Genomic DNA, 20023 nt, shown 5'->3' on the forward strand with positions numbered 1-20023 from the left:
CCAGCTTCGGCCGCCCCGTCCTGTGCTCGGCTGGCAGTTCTGCACAAATGTTCCACGCAGACCAAGACTGCAACCAGCAGCCCTGGGTCCTCCGCTGCACCCGTGAGCTTCAAGGATGGAGATTTGAGGTGAAGCTGAGAAGCAGGAGTGGAAACAGACTGGCCTTCCAGGGGGAAAAAAATCAAAGGCATCACTGCATGATGCTGTCATCACACTCCATAGTCAGACTGCCTCTCCTGCAGCTGTCTGGTCAGGATCTGATACGAAGACAGAAAAGCCACTCCGATGTGGAAGAGGATCTGCCAGGTGTTCCTCAACCCATGCAGGTACACATTGCCCAGGCAGATGAAGGCCAGCATCAGCACCACCTTCAGAGTCCTTGCTGGACTATAGAACAGGTACAGATAACACTGAAATGAGAGCAATCACATTCAATCAGAGAGCAGCAGACAGCCTCAAGTCAGATGCAGCCACCAACAGTTACATGCATTCACCTATGACTGTGAATCACTAATCGCTACAGCAAAGCTGGGACCGGCAGCTGCTGACCACCAGATGAACAGGAGGAGATTCAGAGAGAACAAAACAGGTGTCACAGGAGGGAGAATGTTGGAGACACACAGGCAGATGTCCACACTGGGGATGCAGAGAAGACAGAGATGCAGAGCAAGCAGGAAGGCCCTCCCAAGACTGAGTGGCCTCCTTGTGAAGTCCTCCTCAGAGACCGTGACAGCTGAGCAAGCTATGAGGGAAAGCCATGCATCCCTACTGTGATTTCTCCAGAGTCACGGCCATACCGGGGATCACCGTTTCCTCGGGCACCTGCTTGCAGTCTCCAAAAGCACCCAGTCAGGGACTGTACCCACCTGGACCATGCAGGCCACAGAAGGAATAAAGAAGGCCAGGATGTTTCCAATTCTTCCTGGGCAACCTGAGACAGATCCGGGGCACAAAGAAGAAGGTTTGACTGAAAGGAACCCCTGTGGTGTGACGTTTGTTATTCCCATTTCAGTGGTGTGACTGATGCCTAGCCAGACCCAGGGTTGGATGTGACCTTTCTCAACAGTCAGACACACTGTTTCTACTCCTGTCCCAGCCTCCATGTCACATCCTCCACATGCAGTGGGCTCCCATCCCTTCACCCTTCAGGACCTTTCTCAGCTGTCAACGCTAAGCTTCTAGAACCCGGGCACGGCCGCCTCCTCAGTGCTGTCCCTGCGCGAGGTCATGAGAAGCTCAAGGCAGGGACTATCTTAACCACCTTGCCAGCCAGGTACCAATCCTACCACAAACAGCTGACAGATGCTGGAGCCACACACACAGTGGTCAAGAGTGGGATGTGGTAACCAGCGGACGGAGTTTCACAGCTACTGCTCTAAGACAGGCCTGATGCTGCTCTCCCAGCGGCTCGGTCCACATCAGCCTCCTGGTCCAACACCCACCAAACACCATCCTCACTCCCGAGTCTGCTGTGAGCGCCGCTGTGAGCACTTCTGTGAGCACTGCTGTGAGCACTTCTGTGAGCACTTCTGCTGTGAGCACTGCTGTGAGCACTTCTGCTGTGAGCACTGCTGTGAGCACTTCTGTGAGCACTTCTGTGAGCACTGCTGTGAGCACTGCTGTGAGCACTGCTGTGAGCGCTGCTGTGAGCACTGCTGTGAGCACTGCTGTGAGCGCTGCTGTGAGCACTGCTGTGAGCACTACGGCTTTATCTTTTCCTTTTTTGGTTTTCCGAGACAGGGTTTCTCTGTGTAGCTTTGGTGCCTGTCCTGGGTTTCACTCTGTAGACCAGGCTGGCCTCGAACTCACAGAGATCCGCCTCCCTCTGCCTCCCTAGTGCTGGGATTAAAGGCATGTGCCACCACTGCCTGGCTATCTTTTCTTTTTTAATTGAAAATTCACATGGTATATTCTGGTCTTGGTTTCCTCTCCCCAACTCCATGCTTTCTTTCTCTCTTAAAAAAAAAAAGGCAAAAATAATAATAAAATAAAAATAAAGAAAAAGAAAATAAAAAAATTTAAAAGCACAGTAAACACACACAAACCCCAAAATCCATAAAAACACAAGATCAGAAACCATAACATATAATCAAAAGGCCAGTAAGATTTAAAAATGCCCAAAGAAAACAATGAGACAAAAATCTATAAAGAAAAAAACCTATGGTTCTATCTTTAAAAATAACAACTACCTGCTTATACTAATAATAGTTCTATTCCTTTGTCAAGTGCTTGAAATATTTCCAACAATTTTTTAAAGAAATATTTGAAGAAAGCATTGAAACAGAAAGTTGCTTCACACCAGTAGCCAACAAAAGGGATGCTCACTTCATCCCAGGGATGCGGGTGGGATGCTCACTTCATCCCAGGGATGTGGGTGAGATGCTCACTTCATCCCAGGGATATGGGTGGGATGCTCACTTCATCCCAGGGATGCGGGTGGGATGCTCACTTCATCCCAGGGATGCAGGTGGGATGCTCACTTCATCCCAGGGATGTGGGTCTCCCACAAGAGAAGAGGCTCCTGTGGGCCACACACCACTCAGTGGGAACATCTTTACCCAGAGCCTGGCAGTGTGAAAACGCAACCTGCAACCTGTGGATAGTGGATCCTTGGTTCCTAAGGGCTCAGACGTAGCCCAAAGTACTTACAGCAAGCTACCTACTTCTTAGCAACATCCCAGAACTTCCAAAGATAACCACAAAGGGATCCTTCCAGATTAGTTCAACCTACTACAAAGAGCAAATTTTTTTTTGTTTCAGATTCTTTTATTTTTATACTCTACCCTAAGCTGGCCCAGAACTCTTATGTACTGAAGATGGGATGTGAACTTCTGATCTTCCTGCCTCTACCTCTCCAGTGCTGGCATTATGGGGGTGCATCACCATATCCAGCTTATGGATTAAAATTTCTAAAACGTTTTATTTGAATTTTTAACATTCATAAAACCTAATTGTGCTGGGCAGTGGTGATGGCGCACACCTTTGATCTCAGCACTTGAGAGGCAGAGAGAGGCAGGCAGATCTCTGTGAGTTCAAGACCAGCCTGGTCTATAGAATGAGTTCTGGAACAACCAGAGCTGTTACACAGAGAAACCCTGTCTCAAAAAAAGGAAAAAAGTACTGGGCAGTGGTGGCACACACCTTTAATCAAAGCACTCAGGAGGCAGAGGCTGGTGGATCTCTGTGAGTTCGAGGCCAGCCTGGGCTACAGAGCGAGTTCCAGGACAGGCTCCAAAGCTACACAGAGAAACCCTGTCTCGAAAAATCAAAAACAAACAAACAAAAACAACAAACAAACAAAAATCCTAACCCCATGACAATCTGTCTCCCATGACAGCTTCTGTGCCTGTCTTTCCATCCGGACTGTAAAGAAGGGTTGGGGATGCAGCTCCAGGGCAAAAGGCGCATGCTGAAGCATTCATAAGGTCCTGGATTCAATCTCCAAGACCACACACACACACACACACACACACACACACACACACACACACAAACACAAAAAAAAAACAAAAAGAACCTGTAAAGGGGTCACCTGTAAAGAGTGCTCTGCGAGGTGAACTCCACGGATGAGGTTCAGGGCAGCACACATGATGTTGAGGACAAGGGAGAGGACACCCAGCGCTGTCACCGGCTCCATCCGGAGATTCGGAGCTTCACAATGAAAAGAAAAGAGTGTCTTGTGAGAATTGCGTCTCCATGACAGAAGGGAACAGGACACCGACTAGACCTCTGCTAACAGACTCACGGTGCTAAACGCAGAACCACAAGCACACATCTAAAAAGCAACGGAAGTCAGCGGGACAAGCCAGGAATGAACGCCAGAACGGATCTCAGAAACGGAGGTGAACCTCTTCCGGGGAAAAAGCCCTTTTTGTGTCAAACACAAATTTGTAAGCACTTAGTTGTTTTTTTATTTTAACCAGGGGTGATGTGCTCCCAGAGGGAGGTGTCCAGAGACATCTGTAACTGTCACCAGGACAGGCAAGTGCCAGTGCCACTGCTAATCGTCCTGTGGGACATGGGATGTCCCAACACAGAGTCACTCGATACTGCATGCTAACAGGTCAGGCTGAGATGCTGGGGGCAGGGACTGTCAAGACTCCAGAGCACCCCGCCACCCGCCTCAGTCTTCAGTTTGTAAACTGCTCCACTCTTTTCCCAACAAGGACAATGTTCAGTGTCATGTGGGCATCCAGAGAAATTCACAGAAGACAAGTCCTTAAACTAAAATGCACAGGAAGAGGAGGTAGTCAACCTAGAACAATCCGACTGTAGCCAGGATGATAACGGGAACACAGACTTGCTCTTTCCCGAAGGTCACCATTAAAACGAAGTCTGGTTCACAGATGCTGCCCAGCCTGTTCTCCTGCTGTGCTCCTTCCTCAGTATCCTTTCTGGTCCTGACGTTTCCCTGTGCACGCATGCGCGCGCGCGCACACACACACACACACACACACACACACACACACACACACACACACACACACACGTCCCCTGTAAACCACAGCCCAGCTAATGCTAAAGTTAGTATGTTAGTTCCCATGGAGCAATTCGAGTTCCTGTTAGAACAGAACATGCTACCTGTGAGGACTCTAGCCTTGGGACAATTAGGTGAGGCAGTAAAATGTCCTAGACAGATGGGTAACTTGGCGCTTTGGGGATTTGCTCCTCTTTTCTAAGTGTTTAAAAAAACAAAACATACATTACAAAGGGTCCCCTGTGTCCATGCATGGCACGGGAGAAGCTCGGGCTCGGTTACCCAGCCTTCTTCAAATCCTCCCAACATAAACAGAAGGAGCTTGCTGACTGGCAGGTGAGCCAACCTGGGAACTTACTGGTTTAAACACATTAAGCCAAAACCAAACATATTTAATATGCCACCTAAAACTTCAAGCCTGGAGTTTAGTACAGATATCTTCAAAATTAGATTATTACAATGTAGACAGATCTTCCAGGGGATGTGCCATCGCATGAGTTCAGAGGTCAGAGGACAACTGAAGGGACTGTCCTTCTACCATGTGGTCCCCAGGGAGCAAACCCAGGTGCTTAGGCTTAGAGGCAAGCCTTTATACACAGAGCCATCCCACTGGCCGCCAGGGCAGAATACTTTCCCTATTTCCCTTTTCCAACAAGAGGGCTGGGGCTTCCCAGCGCAGACTTCCAGTGTCTCCGTAATGTGGTAAGCCAAGGAGAGTCCACACAGTCCAACACACCAGTTCTCACAGTGTAAACTTGTGAACGTCACCTTGACGAACAACCTGCCAAGTCAGTCTGGAAACTCCAGAATGTCATCAGACTGCTTCCTTGAAGCAAGCTGCGATCACAACAGTAAGGTTTTTGTTTTGTTTCTACAACAACCATGCAAATATTTGGTCCGATATAGGGCCCATCTGGATTCTCCCCAACATGTCTGATATGCCACCACCAAACCAGCCCATTTTTCCATGGGGAAAAAAGTTCTATCTGACATGCATCCCTTCATCTTCACTCACCAGGCTCAGAGTACACTGGGGTGTGGCCGTTCAGCACGCCATTTGTCACATCTGTGCCCTCCAGGGACAGAACTGCTGGAGGCTGGAACTCAAGCTCCTCCTGAATCTTCTCTAAGCCACTCTTCATCTGGGAGGAACTCATGTGGTTAAAATGCCACTTTGTTTTCTGAATGACACTGTCTGCAGAAAGAAGCCCAAGTTGAGCATCATCAGAATGGGTGCTCCAAGACAGCGTGTGGGAAGCGAAGCGCCTGTTGCTAAGCAACTAGTAAGTCAGCCAGATTTCCAAACTGAGTCAGTTACGGAAGGTCAGGTGACTGTTCCGCATTAACACTAATCTGATCCATTTTTTCAAAGCAGAATAATTAAGTGTGGCTGCAGGAAGACCAACCTCAGGGACCTAGACCTGGCAGGAGGCACTGGGCCGAGCCTGGATGGGGGAAGGACTATCCCTAATGGTCTCATATCAAAAGCTTTTTGAAAACAAAAATCACAAATAAATACGACCCCGATCCGATGTACAAGCTGGGATGCCATGTTTGGAGGTGTGCAGGCAGGTTGTGTTTGCCAGCTTGGCACAAGCTAGAGTCATCTGGGAAGGGGGGCCTTTCCAGACGAGAAATCACGTCCATGAGGTTGACCTATGATGTGGGAGGGCAGAGCCACCCCTGGGGAGACAGGCCTGAGCTGTACAAGAAAGGAGACTGAACAAGCCATGAGGGGCAAGCCTGTAAGCAGGGTTCCTCTGTGGCCTCGGCTCCAGTTCCCACTCCAGGTTCCCTCGTAAGTTCCTGCCTGACTTCCCTTTGTGATGTTGATATATCATATATATATATGATATATGATATATGATATATATATCATACACATATGGCCAAACAACTCCTTTCTTCTCAAGGTGCTCTTGGTCATAGTGTTTACCACAGCAGTAGACAACAAACTAGGAGAGGAGTACTGGTTTTGATTCTTTTAGTTGTATTACTATTAACCCATTTCAACAAATCATGATATGGTTTTAATTGTTTTTTTTTAAAGCCAAGGGGGCATACAGTCCAGGCTGGCCTCAAACTTGCTGTGTGGCCAAGGATGGCCTTGAATGCCTAATGGGCCCAAGTGCCAGGATTCCAGGTGTGTATCACCATGCCTGGCCTAACAAGTTTTTGAAGTAGAACTGTGCATGCGTTTGGAGGCCCAATCACACACAATCCTAATGCCACTGTTCTGATTCCTACCCAACACTAAGGAGTCACGGTGGTGCTAGGGAAGGTCTCCTGGCAGATCCAGCTCACTGCTGTGCAAGGAAGGCACATACAGAGATTCGGGGCAAAGAATGCAGTGCCATTCCTCTCCAAATTAATGATGCCAAGGGAGCCACAGATGTGGTCTGCCTGGGGACAGCCACCACACTCCTGACAGCAAGCAGAGGGTCCACAGGCAGCAGCTTCACAGCCTCCCAGAGCTCCTCAGGTCTGCCACAGTAAGGTCTGCACACCAGGGCGTCCCTACCCAAGAGTGACAGCCAGGGGGTGCTGCTCCCATCCATTCCCAATAGTTGTGGGACATCTGTACACTGTGTGAACATGTATCGCTGTGACTGGTGTCATAAAGAGCTGAATGGCCAACAGCTGGGCAGGAGAGGATAGGTGGGATTTCTAGCAGAGAGAGAGGAAGTCAGAGGGATAAATCTAGGCAAGCAGGAGAAGCGACTGGGTTGCAGAACAAGTCAGACATACAGAACGGAGGAAAGGTAATGAAGCCACGTGATAGAACGTAGATTAATAGAAACAGGTTAATTAAGTTATAAGAGCTAATTAGAAAAAAGCCTAAGCTAAGGACAAGTTTTCATAATTAATAATAAGTCTCTGTTTGTTATTTGTGAGCTGGAGGTCACAAAAGAAAAATCTGACTACACCCAATGGCCAGGTAGGAAGTCACCTAGGGAAGGTAAGGATTCTGGCAGTCATAGCCAGATGGCCTAAGTGCTGGCCTCATACCTGACTGCCTGTACCACACACTCCCAGATTCCTGCTCAAGTCCACCCCAGAGAACACCCACCTCTCTGACTCCCTAGACCCGTGATTCTCAACCTTCCTAATGCTACGAACCTTTAATTCAGTTTCTCATGTTGTGGTGACCCCCAGTCACAAAATTATTTTGTTGCTACTTCATAACTGTAATTTTGCTGCTGTTATGGATTGTAATGTAAGTATCTGTGGTTTTTTTTGTTTGTTTGTTCATTTGTTTGGGGTTTTTTGTTTTGTTTTGTTTTTTCGAGACAGGGTTTCTCTGTGTTGTTTTGGTGCCTGTCCTGGATCTTGCTCTGTAGACCAGACTGGCCTCAAACTCAGAGATCCGCCTGGCTCTGCCTGCCGAGTGCTGGGATTAAAGGTGTGTGCCACCACCATCGGCTAATATCTGTGTTTTCTGATGGTCTTCAGTGACCTCTGTGAAAAGGCTCTTAGAAGTCCCCAAAAGGGTTTCAACACACATGTTGAGAACTGCTGCCCTAGAGCTCAAAATGAATCATGCTTAGCAAAAACTAAATGCGCACTGTGACCACCAGGCTGTGTTCTGTAGACTTGGGAACCATACAGGCCCTTCTGGCTGAGCCTGGAACAAAAATGTCTTCTGCCAGAGCAGGCCTCATCGACCTGCTGAAGGAAGGACCAAAATTTCTCATTTCCAAACCATCACAGCAGGATGTTTTGAAAAAAAATGTAGAAAAAAATATTGCAGGAATGTGAAATCACCATAGAAGTTGGAAACACTTCCTCCACCTTCTGGACTTACTCACCACGGAGGAACTTCCTGAGTGGCTCTGCCCAGGACTGGTGTCAGCAGAGCTTTCTCCAAGTGTAAGACAGTAACACTTCAGGCTGCAGGGGAGCTGGGGTCTGGGCACTGCAGTGGTGGAGGGGAGGGGGTCTGGGCACTGCAGTGGAGGGGGGGCTCTGGGCACTGCAGTGGTGGAGGGGAGGGAGTCTGGGCACTGCAGTGGAGGGGAGGGGGTCTGGGCACTGCAGTGGTGGAGGGGAGGGGGTCTGGGCACTGCAGTGGTGGAGGGGAGGGGGTCTGGGCACTGCAGTGGTGGAGGGGAGGGGGTCTGGACACTGCAGTGGTGGAGGGGAGGGGGTCTGGGCACTGCAGTTGTGGAGGGGAGGGGGTCTGGGCACTGCAGTGGTGGAGGGGAGGGGGTCTGGACACTGCAGTTGTGGAGGGGAGGGGGTCTGGGCACTGCAGTGGAGGGGAGGGGGTCTGGGCAATGCAGTGGAGGGGAGGGGGTCTGGGCACTGCAGTGGTGGAGGGGAGGGGGTCTAGACACATCCTGCCTTGGGCACAGCCTCCACAGACAGGTATCTATGATGCATAGATAACAGCCCTGGTTTCTGTAACACAGCTCTGAACTACACAGGCTATGGTTTGCTGACTCCAGCTCCCTTCCTCCACCTCCCCACCGGCTGTGAAGACACAGAAAGCAACCGTAAGCTTCATGACCACCTTAACTGCTATGAAATCAAGGGCATGTGGCTGAACCTCCCACGGTTTTCCTTGATGGTTAAAGACAAACCTAAACTTCAGTTTCCACACACATAACATCATCCGAGAAAAGAAAAGCAAGAAGACAGCCACAAACCGAACTCGAGAAAAGCGTAGGGCCGGGAGGCCAGGCCAATGCACGTGGTGCCATAGGAAGCTGTGAAGTCCCACCACAGAGTCTCCAGGAAGCAGAAGGCCATGGCTGCCGGGCACTGGTGTGAGCAGATAGCCATGCAGGCCACATCCCCCGATGACGAAAAACTGAAAGAGAAGGTGATGTCTGAGCTGCCAGGAAACAGAATAAATCCCCATCTGTGCTGTTGTCTCTGCTCTGCTTTGGACAGATCTCTCTATGTAGCTCAGGCTGGCCTCAAATTATGTAGCCCAGGCTGGCCTTTAACTGATGAGCCTCCTGCCTCAGCCTCCTGAGTACTAGGATTACAGGCAGACTTGGAGTACACATATACATGCAGGCAAAGCACTCAGACACATAAAAGTAAATAAATAAATCTAAATTTTAAAAAAATTAAGAAAAGACTAAGGCTGACAAGATGGCTCAGCAAATGATGGTGCTTGCTGCCGGGACTGACGACCGAGTTAAATGCCCAGAATTTAAAAGCTGGATGTAGAGGTGTGCGTCTGCAATCCAAGCACTCCCAGGGCAAAATGGGAGCTGGAGGCAGAACTGCTTAGCGGCTTGCAGGCCAGCTAGCCTGTAACAACAAGGGAGGTCTGACCTTAACACAGTGGGAGACGGACCTCCCTGTGCATGCTACGATATCTGAATAACCACATTTGTGTGAACACATGTGTGCACACGTGCATACACACCACATGATAACAAGTCAATTTTAAAAAAGAAATGACTGCCGGGCGGTGGTGGCGCACGCCTTTAGTCCCAGCACTCAGAAGGCAGAGGCAGGCGGGTCTCTGAGTTCTAGGACAGTCAGGTCTACACAGAGAAACCCTGTTTTGAAAAACTAAAAAAAAAAAAAAGTGACTAAGCTTCCTCTGTGACAAGGATAAATAATGTGAGTTGGCGGTGACTCACGAGGACAGCCTTGGCCTTTCGTGCACAGGTGTTGGGGTCCTGCACCACAAAGACAAGCAAATGAGAAAAAGCAAAGGTGGAGCATTTATAATCCTGTTTTCTAAAAGTTACCAAGCTAACCCGGATTTGATTATGATATCGGAGACTTTTTTTTTTCCGGAAAAGCGAGTCCTGTTTGATGCGCAAATTAGCTTCTCGGGGCTCAAGTAGATGGTGCGAGGAGGGGGAGGGAGAGGAGGAGGAGGAGGAAGAAGAGGAGGAAGAGGAGGAGGAGGAGGAGGAGGAGGCAGCCTCCACAAGGTGGCATCCAGGTCTCCTCCATCCACCGCCCTTCCTGCCTGGTACTACCCTTCAGCCTTCCCTCAGGCCAGGCTGGAACTTGCTTTCTGCTTTTATGATTCTGAGACCAAACGGCCCTAAAGTGACGCCAATTTCTCTGGCAGTTGTATGTATTGTGAAAGGGGAAGGGAAGGGACCTGGTAAGCACAGACCTAACTAGTGAAATCGCAGGTGTAAGGTCTGTAACAAGCCACTTTGCTATTTAAAAGTCTGCCTTGCCCCTCAACACAAGAAGGACCGAGCACCTGAGTGTCGGACCTGGGGCCTGCCTTCAAATCCTGGCTCCACCATCACCAGCTAAAGCTTCCTTAAGTCCCTTGACCTCAATTCCTCCTCTGTAAAGCACGCGACCCGGCCTGACCTGCCGGATCCTGCCACGTGCTTCATAAGCCACTGGAAGCACAGGAAAGCCAAAGTATTCACAGCCTCCGGCATCATCATCACTGGTACCCACCACGGGCTTTCCCTGTTTTATTAACTAAATAATCCATTTCTCTTGTTCTCTCATGAGATTTTAAGTTCTTGGAAGGAGAGACCTAGCCTCACTCATTTTCATTCCCCTGTTCCTGTCTCGGAATAGCAAAAGGGAAAACTGGTCTGGGATGAGGCTTGGTTGGTAGAGTGCTTGCACAAACCAAGTGTGGCAGCACATGCCTGTAAATCCAGCAGCCGGAAGTGGAAGCAGGAGAGTCAGAAGTTCAAGGCCACCCTCAGCTACCGTCCAAGGACATGGCTTGGGGAATTCCTGTGTCTGGGCTCCCCCGCTCTCATCCTTTCCCTCCTTCTGGTGTATCCAAGTAAAGAGTGACTAAAAGGTGCCCACTGCAGGGGAGCCAGGTCTCCCCACATTCGAGGGTGCTCTACCAACAGCAAATGGGTCAACAGTGCTGCATGGGGGCCCGAGGATGGACACCCACTCCTTCCCTGATTCTGTTGTAAGCATGCACCACCTGACTGCCAAGACCGTACCTCTAACCTTTGACCCACGCTGCCTTCAGCAGTGTTCCCCTAGCATGTGGGTAAAATTACCCCAGCTTTGCTGATGTCTGGAAAAGTGCGTGTGTTACTTACTAGATGTGGAGGTCACGGCTTTCTGCAGAACCTCGGCCTGGATACTGAGCCAGCCTCCGGGCTAAGGCCTTGAGCTGCCTCCTGCATTCCAGAAACTCCTGGGCGTGGTAAAAGTCAGTGGAGGCCGAGAGGGGCAGTCCATCCCTCACCCGTACTACGCTGGCAAAAAAGATCATGGGCATGGTCCGCAAGAGAAGTCATGAGGAACCTGAGGAAAGCAAGGTCGCCCTGTCAGGGAGGCCGGTGACGGCGCCAGAGACCCCACTGCTGGAACTGCGAATCATTTCCGTCACTGTGATTCTCTCCACCTTGAAGCACAAAGGGATGGAGGAGGAGGTGGGGCCAGCAGGACTCAGGAGCAACAGCAGCAACAGCAGCCAGCAGGCTGCAGAGTTCAAGGCCCTAAAGGGACAGGAAGTACTTGACACGAGTGGCAGGGTGTGTGTGTGTGTGTGTGTGTGTGTGTGTGTGTGTGTGTGTGGTCACCCAGGAAGGTGGTACTAAGTAGTCCAATTGCCACACAAGAAAATGGAGGGGAGGGGGTCTGGGCACTGCAGTGGTGGAGGGGAGGGGATCTGGGCACTGCAGTGGAGGGAGGGGGTCTGGGCACTGCAGTGGTGGGGAGGGGGTCTGGGCACTGCAGTGGTGGAGGGGAGGGGGTCTGGGCACTGCAGTGGTGGAGGGGAGGGGGTCTGGGCACTGCAGTGGTGGAGGGGGGCGGGGGTCTGGGCACTGCGGTGGTGGAGGAGGACGGGGGTCTGAGCACTGCAGTGGAGGGGAGGGGGGTCTGGGCACTGCGGTGGTGGAGGGGGGCGGGGGTCTGGGCACTGCGGTGGAGGAGGAGGGGGTCTGAGCACTGCAGTGGAGGGAGGGGGTCTGGGCACTGCGGTGGTGGAGGGGGGCGGGGGTCTGGGCACTGCGGTGGTGGAGGGGAGGGGGTCTGGGCACTGCAGTGGTGGAGGGGAGGGGGGTCTGGGCACTGCGGTGGTGGAGGGGGGGGGGTCTGGGCACTGCAGTGGTGGGGACAGGGAGAAGCAGAGGCAGCTGGGAGCTAAGAGAGCACATCCTCGAATTTCTGCTGTATGATACCAAGCTGGTCTTCAAACCGATGAGTCCCTACAGATGGCTGAAGGGAATCAGGTAGCAAATCGCATCACGGCAAGATATTAAATATTTGGTCATGCTATGAGAACACATTAAAAAACAAGAGGAAACAGATCTGGGCCTTGTGGTGTCTTTGGCGAATGAGGAAAAGGAACCTCTTAGGACGGACAGAAACCTGTGCTAGCGCAAACACACAGCCCCGCAGGGGGAGGTCTTCCTGTGGACTCTCCTGCACATCTGCATAGGATTCAGCCCTGCATCCAGGACTGGCAGGTGGCCAAGCAGCTCCAGCTGGTCTTTCTATGCTGCACGTCCTCTTTGCACCGTCTGGGGCATTAGTCGGGAGACACCTTACCCCAACACCACTCCTGGCTTCTATTCACCTGTGCCCTTCCCAGGGGCAGGGAATCTCTCTCCCCCCCCCTCCCTCTCACACACACATACCCCCCCACACACACACACCCCACACACACAAACCAAGGGAGTTCTCAACCCCATTATATCCCCAAACCTTCCAGGCTGGACATATCCACTTTTCTCGTCTCCCTGGTTTTGCACTTCCCCTACAGAAGGTTGTTCAGAACAAAAGCCATGCCTCAAATATCCTGCAGCACCTGCAGAGCCAGGCCAACCACCAGAGGGCACTGTAGGCTTTATAGCCTTACACAGTTAATGCTGAGACCAACCCCAGTGAGGAGGGCACTGGGCATGGAGGCCAAACAGCGCTACCTGCCACACTTTTGTGTTTGCAATATTGATTTTTAAAAACATTTTTACAATGTCCTACTGAAACAGAGGAAGAACACAGGATCAGTCTGAGAACAGAACAGGCCTGGGGTTCAAAACACTAATTCCAAACAAGGGCCTTATATGGTCAGTATGGCCTTACCTGGCATGAAGAAAAAAAATAAAATGAAAAAACAAATCAAAACTATGCCAGAAGAGTTAAGATAAGCCCTAGGCACCCCAGTGTAAAACATCTACCAGCCAGACAGTGGTGACACACACCTTTAATCCCAGCACTCAGGAGGCAGAGGCAGGCAGATCTCTGTGAGTTTGAGGCCAGCCTGGTCTACAGAGTGAGTTCCAGGGCAGCCATACCATGGCTACACAGGGAAACCCTGTCTTGGAAATGAGAAAAATACAAAAAATGAAAAACAAAAACTACCATGTGTTAGTTGCCTGCTAAGGCTGCATGGAGGAAATAGGTGCCATTTCCAGGGGACAATAATCCTGAGAACCAGTGTGCCCGCTCTCAGAAGGACCCAGAAGACCTCAACTTCACCCATAAGACTTTACTGACCAAACCTGCTTTTCCTCAGTAAGGTAAACAAAAGTTCTGACTTCAGCTCTGTCCAGGTATATGAGAGCTGCCAAGAACGGAAACCTTAGAATCCTTCTAAGTATCCTGAATAAAGGTGGCATTGTAAATATGTCACCTCTGTCTGAGCAACTGAGATGGCAGCTGCCTGAGGGGGCTGAGGGACTTAACACCAGCTGAGGAAGAATTTAAAAAATGGAGACAGTGCTTTTAACACCATTTTCCTTTAATAACATGCACCCTGGGGTGGGAAGACGTAGCTCAGTGGTAACACATTCATCTCGTAAGCACAAGGTCCCTGGGGCTAACCTCCAGCATGGCAAGCAAAGAACTACATGCTTCAACAGATGGAAAGAGTTTGTAATAAAGGGAGGGCTGACCTTTGTGGGGATTTATGTTTGTGAACTTGGTGCCATGAGCTATCATGAGGCAATCTTACTGAATAAGAGGGCATGCCTGGAGGCCTGTTGTCCCTCCTCTCCAGTGGCTGAAGGAGGAGGATCCTGAGTTCAAAGCCAGCTTGGGATACAAAGTGAGACCCTACCTCCAAAACTCAGAAGAGAAAAATGGAAGACCAAGAGGAGATGTGGCTGCTCTGTTCCTGGAAGTGCAAAGTAAGGCTTTCCCAGGTCCTACTGAGTGCAAATAAAACCCTGGACCTCAGCTATAGAACAATCACAAAGAGGTTCTAAAAGGAGGCAAGAGAGCAAGTGGGAGGGTCATGGGACCCTTCTGTGTCTCAGATCTCAGACCTAGTGCTGGAAGAACCAGCACTAAGAGCAGCCAATGAGGAGTGGACACAGGTCACACACCCCATGGCTACAACAAAACCTGCTTCCTTTACTCAGAATCAGGAGTGGTGCAGCCTCGAAAGCTAGGAAAGCCTTGCATTGAAGACTAGTCTGGAGGCTGGAGAGATGACTTGTGGAGAGATGTTTAGAGCATTGGCTGATCTTACAGAGGACCCATGTTCAATTCCCAGCACCCATATGGTGGCTTACAACCATTATAACTCCAATTCCAGGTGATATAAGCCCTCTTCTGGTTTCTTCAGGTACTGTCCTCATGTGCACATACCTACACACACACACACACACACACACACACACGCACACACACACAATTAATAAACGAAATCTAAAATGAAAAGAATGAAGGGAAAATCAGAGCATGCTTAAAGGAATACCTAAAGAATGTGCCACTATCATAAACTGCTAAAGAAAGTTCACTTAGCAAGAATGGAAATTGTAAAAGTAGGAACTTTGAAGCAGAAAGAAATAAAAGAAACATAAAAGACGATTCTCCCACTGAGCTTTGTAAAGCAGGCCTGATGGCTGTGTCTGGTGTGGTTCTCCTGTATGCAAAGGAAACATACAAGACAATCATAATTGGAGCTAGAAAGATGGCTCAGTGGTTAAGAGCACTGGCTGCTCTTCCAGAGGACCCGGGTTCAATTCCTAGCACCCACATGGCAGCTCATAACTGTCTATGACTCCAGTTCCAGGGGACCTGACACCCTCACACAGACATACATGCAAACAAAACACCAATGCACATGAAAAAAAAATTCTTTTAAAAGGACACCCATAAATGTGGGAGGGTGAAGAGCCACAGGAAAGTTTCTACATTTAACTTGAAATAATAAAATGCTTTTATCAGGAGACTGTGACAATTTCTCTTTCTCTCTAAACACACACACACACACACACACACACACACACACACACACACCTCATGGGTAAGAGCCTGCTCATAGCTCAACTAATGGAAAAAAACTATATAAAGATAAACACAGAAATATTATAAACTAAAAAACATGGTGGGCATGGTGGCTCACACCTTTAATCTCATTACTGGGGGCAAAGGTATCTCCAAGAGTTCAAGGCCATCCTGATCTACATAGCAAGTTTCAAGATAGCCACTGGCACACAGTGAGACACTGCCTAAATAAATAAATAAATAAATAAATTATATTTTTTTTTAAAGTCCAGGCAGAAGGTAGGACAGAACAGAGTAGAAACCAATATAACTAAGTTAGAAAAAGAAAAGACAAATTACCCACATTCAGAATAAACTATGGGCACTACAATGTCACTCCTGGAACTCATCCCAGAACAGGCTAAGGATGACCCCACAGGACTGCGTACAGCTGCTCCTTACATCTTGGTTTTCACTAACCAAAAGCTAGAACTGAACATGGCCCACAGATGGACAGCTAAACACGCCACAGGAGACTCACACCACAACATACCATTAGATAAAGAAGGAAGCAATAAGCCAGGCGTGGTGGCCCACACCTTTAATCCCAGCACTCAGCAGGTAGAGGCAGGTGGATCTTTGAGTTTGAGGCCAGCCTGGTCTACAGAGTGAGTTCCAGGATAGCCAGGGCTACACAGAGCAACCCTATCTCAAAAAACCAATCAATCAAGCAATATAAATATTTTTTAAAAGAATTGCTGAGCAGATGGATGAGGAACCAAGTTTTCTGTTCACGGAGACAAGAAATGTGGGTCTGCAGCGTGTCTGCCATACTTCTGAACCATATTTTGAGCATTCTCACACAGTAATTCTCTTGGAGAGGAACAAGGAAGGTTTCTACGGATGGTGTTCTGTGTGAGCAGAAGCATGGGTGATAATCAAAAGGTCCCTGCTCACGTTTTATATAACACATTTTTTTCTCTCTTGAGACAGGGCTTCTCTGTGTAGCTCTGGCTGTCCTGGAATTCACTCTGTAGACCAGTGTGGCCTCTGCCTCCTGAGTGCTGGGATTAAAGATGTGGGCCACAACTGCAGGTTTATATGGCATATCTTAATCCACTTCCCTCACTCCCTAAATTCCCTTTACCATATGGGCAACTGCCAAACACCAGATTATCCCTGCTCTTTTCCATAGACTTTGTGCCTATACCAGAAGCCACTCTGTGATTGTCATTTTACGCTATAGCTTCCCACAAATCCCCCTAACGTGCAGGCGTAGGGGAGGGGCAAAAAATACAAATGTCAACTAGCAAAATGAGCCAAATTTAGCACACAAACACTTAGTCAAGTATAAGCACCCACCACAGGCACAGTACTTCTGAGGAAAGCATGCTAAGGGAGCGGGGAACCCATGATGGATTCACTCTCAGCCACACGATCTGAGACGTGATTACCTAACTTGAGATCCCGTAGGTTCCAAGTTGCTTGGGGATGGCATAAAGAGGGAAACAGAGATCAACCATACCATCTTTAAGGGAACTGAAAACTGAAAGAAGCTGAACTGGATAGGACATGGGTAACATCACAACTGTCCTTCTACACTTGATCTCAGCCCAAAGTCTGAGAAGCAATCCTACCCAACCTCTGTATTCGTGGGTACTGCACCCGAAGATTCATCCAACCTCAGATGGAAAATATTTTTTAAAAAAAAAAAAGAAAGAAAAAACTGCATCTGTATTGAACATATATAGGTTTATCATGTCCTAAACAATGCCATGTAGCAACCACATATAAAGCACAAGACGTTATAAGTAATGAATATATTATCTGAAGCATACAAGAGAATATGCACATATTATTCACAAACAGTAAGCCACTGCATAGGATGAACTGAGCCCAATCTCCTGAGGATGCAGAGGGACTAGACCTTCGTATGGATAATGCTAGCAAGCGCTCAGAGCTTCCTCTGGTCCACTACACAGGAGAAAAAACTGCTTCTCCTATGGATTGGGAGGTAAAACTGGGCTTCTACCCCAGACTCCTGCATTCTTTCCATGGCACGAGGACCTCCAAACCAAACCTTTGGGATCACAGCTACTGTTTCTCTAAAGACTTCCTTCTCCAGAGTAGTACTGCAAACAGCTAACCAGAAGCCGGGGCTCAAACCTGCAATCCCAAGGCAGCTGAGGATATAGTGAGACTCTGCTTGAAAGAAAAAAAAAAAAAAATCCAGAGACTTGTTGGTAGCGAAGAGGCCCAAGGTGACACCTGTTGCATCTGCCCCTTAAGAAGCTGGGTATGGTGGTTTATGATCATACTAGTACTTGGGGAGCTTAGACAGGAAGGTCAGGAGTTCAAAGTCACCCCCAGCTAAGTGGCATGTTCAAGGCAGTTTAGGCTACATGACACTTTGTCTAAAAGAGAACAAAGTCGGTGGGTGAGGTGCCAGAGTCCCAGCACTTGAGAGGAAGAGGCAAGCAGATCTCAAAACTAGCCAGAGCTACAGAGTGAGACCCTGTATCTTAAACAAAACAAAACCGCCTGTCCTTACTGCATTATGCTCTAAAGTCAGCTGTCTTGCCTGGCCACGCACATTTTGGGCATAGTTTATCCGAAATCCCTTTTGTTGTTGTTGTTTGGCTTTGTGTTTTTGTTTTGGCTTTTAGAACAGGGTTTCTCTGTTGTAGTCCTGGCTGTCCTGGAACTCGCTCTGTAGACCAGGCTGGCCTCAAACACAGAGATCGCCTCTCTCTGCTTCCCACATGCTGGAATTAAAGGTGTACAACACCCTTGGCTTGATTTGAAATTCTTTATGGGACCTCAAGATGTCCTCTCTGCTGTCTGTAAAACATTAAGTAATGTCTACATTAAGAGGTACAACCGTCTTCCTGAGGAAGCTACTGTGCAACTGAATCCTGCTTATCAGTGTCAAACCGCTTAAAACTGTCCCCACTTTCATTTCCCTAAAGTGCTCTTCACCTGGAGAAACTTCCTGTAGACTTTTACAGACATCTGTCCTATCCACTGGTGCTGTTCTGTGTGTTGCTTTTGTTTTTCTGACCTTATCACCAATCACACCAACTAAGTTGGGCATGGAAGTCACACACCTGTGATCCCAGAGCTTGGGAGCTGGAGGCAGGAGGATCCCAAGCTCAAGACCAAACTCGGGCTACGAGGGACCCAGTGCCACAAAACCACAAACTGCACCAACTCCTTTCATCAGTGGCAGCTCTCTTCCTTCCGTGGCTTTGGCTTTGTGCAAGCGAGACGCCCGCCCTGCTCTGTAGGTCCTTTGTCCTGGGGTATCTAAGTCCAGGAAAAGTCGGTGCAGGGGTGACCAGGCCTTGAAGAAACCAAATCCTGCAAGACCAGCAGGCTAAGGAAAGTCTGCTATCAAAAGAAGCAAGAGCCAGGACTAGAGCTCAGCTTACCTAAAGGGACTCGCCACCCCGCCCCTCCCGAGACACGCCCCGGCCCCGGCCCCGCCCCGGGCCGCAGGTTCAGCGGGCTGCGCATCCCAGCAGGTAGGCGCGGTGCAGGGGGCCCGGCCTCGGGGAGTCCCAGGTGGCCTGAACCCCGACCCCGCCTCTCCACGCCCTCTTGGCCCGCCAGCCTCACCTCGCCCCGCGGCCGACCTCCGCCTCGGCCACCGCAGCCCACCCGGCGGCCGGGTTCAGGTCACCGGCGGCCGGGTTGCAGGAGCTAGGATGCCGTGCGCTTGCGCACACCTTGAACTCTCATTCGCTGCTGCTAAGCGACGCTCACACCCAAACAGACCAATCGTGGTGCGTCTCCGCAGTCCTGTTGTTCAGACTTCGGAATTGCGTGAATCTTAAAGGGCTGGCATCCGCTTGCTCCCCCCACAGCCGCCCACGCGGGAATCTCACCTCGAGCGGTGTGAAGAGGCTCCGATGTCCCCTCGATGCCTGGCCCGGAGCGGACAGGACTGTTCTCCAGAGACGTCCAGGCTCCGCGTGACTGGAGTGACACTCCCTGGGCGTGGGTTCTTGCAGGCTACGCAGCTGGGCTAGAGGCCCGAGATAGAGGATCCGAAGAGCACGTCCCTCCTGCCAGCCTGGAGGAGGTGCCAAAGTCCGATCCCCAAGCGACACACCCTCGCCCTGAGGCTGGAGGGGTAGGGTAGCAAAGTTAGGCCCCTGCTGTTTTGACACATGCTGAGCACTGCAGTGTGCGCTGGTCAGTGTGAACACATCAAGGGACTCCTAGAGTAGGGTAGGGTCGAGCACGAGGCAGGAAAACAGAGTCTAAACATGAGCCATGCTTCAAAGGAGTATGGGTTCTAAAGAGAATTTACAGGAGCACTGGGCTTGGACTTGGGGCTCAGGGAAAGCTTCCCCACGTAGCAGCAGGTTGGGCAAAGGAGAGCTGGTGTGCTTCAGAGACTTTTGC

General features: G+C 49.8%; 1 protein-coding gene across 2 annotated transcripts; it reads right to left on the reverse strand.

Moving 5' to 3' along the window:
- Window positions 1–269: 269 nt before the first annotated feature.
- Window positions 270–19641, reverse strand: Sec22c (SEC22 homolog C, vesicle trafficking protein). 2 transcript variants are annotated; one of them, XM_028890447.2, is made up of 7 exons: window positions 19501–19641; window positions 11491–11698; window positions 9127–9290; window positions 5493–5672; window positions 3533–3651; window positions 867–931; window positions 270–410 (listed from the first exon to the last, which is right to left on the reverse strand). In XM_028890447.2, exons 2-7 carry the CDS (start codon window positions 11670–11672, stop codon window positions 371–373), a joined length of 750 nt encoding a protein of 249 aa, XP_028746280.1. In that variant the 5' UTR covers window positions 11673–11698; window positions 19501–19641; the 3' UTR covers window positions 270–370. The 2 variants fall into 2 exon arrangements, with proteins under 2 accessions (XP_028746280.1, XP_028746278.1); XM_028890445.2 differs by lacking the exon at window positions 19501–19641 and adding an exon at window positions 19232–19341.
- Between the last annotated feature and the right edge of the window lie 382 nt (window positions 19642–20023).

The sequence above is a fragment of the Peromyscus leucopus genome, chromosome 7 (assembly GCF_004664715.2).
Source record: "Peromyscus leucopus breed LL Stock chromosome 7, UCI_PerLeu_2.1, whole genome shotgun sequence".
Taxonomy (NCBI): domain Eukaryota; kingdom Metazoa; phylum Chordata; class Mammalia; order Rodentia; family Cricetidae; genus Peromyscus; species Peromyscus leucopus.

Coding starts and splice junctions, on each gene's coding strand:
- Sec22c (XM_028890447.2), bottom strand. CDS start 11,672: ATGCCCATGATCTTTTTTGCCAGCGTAGTACGGGTGAGGGATGGACTG. Junction 932..3,532: donor TCGCAGAGCACTCTTTACAG/GTGACCCCTTTA, acceptor GATCTGTCTCAG/GTTGCCCAGGAAGAATTGGA. Junction 411..866: donor CTGTGGCCTGCATGGTCCAG/GTGGGTACAGTC, acceptor CTCTCATTTCAG/TGTTATCTGTACCTGTTCTA.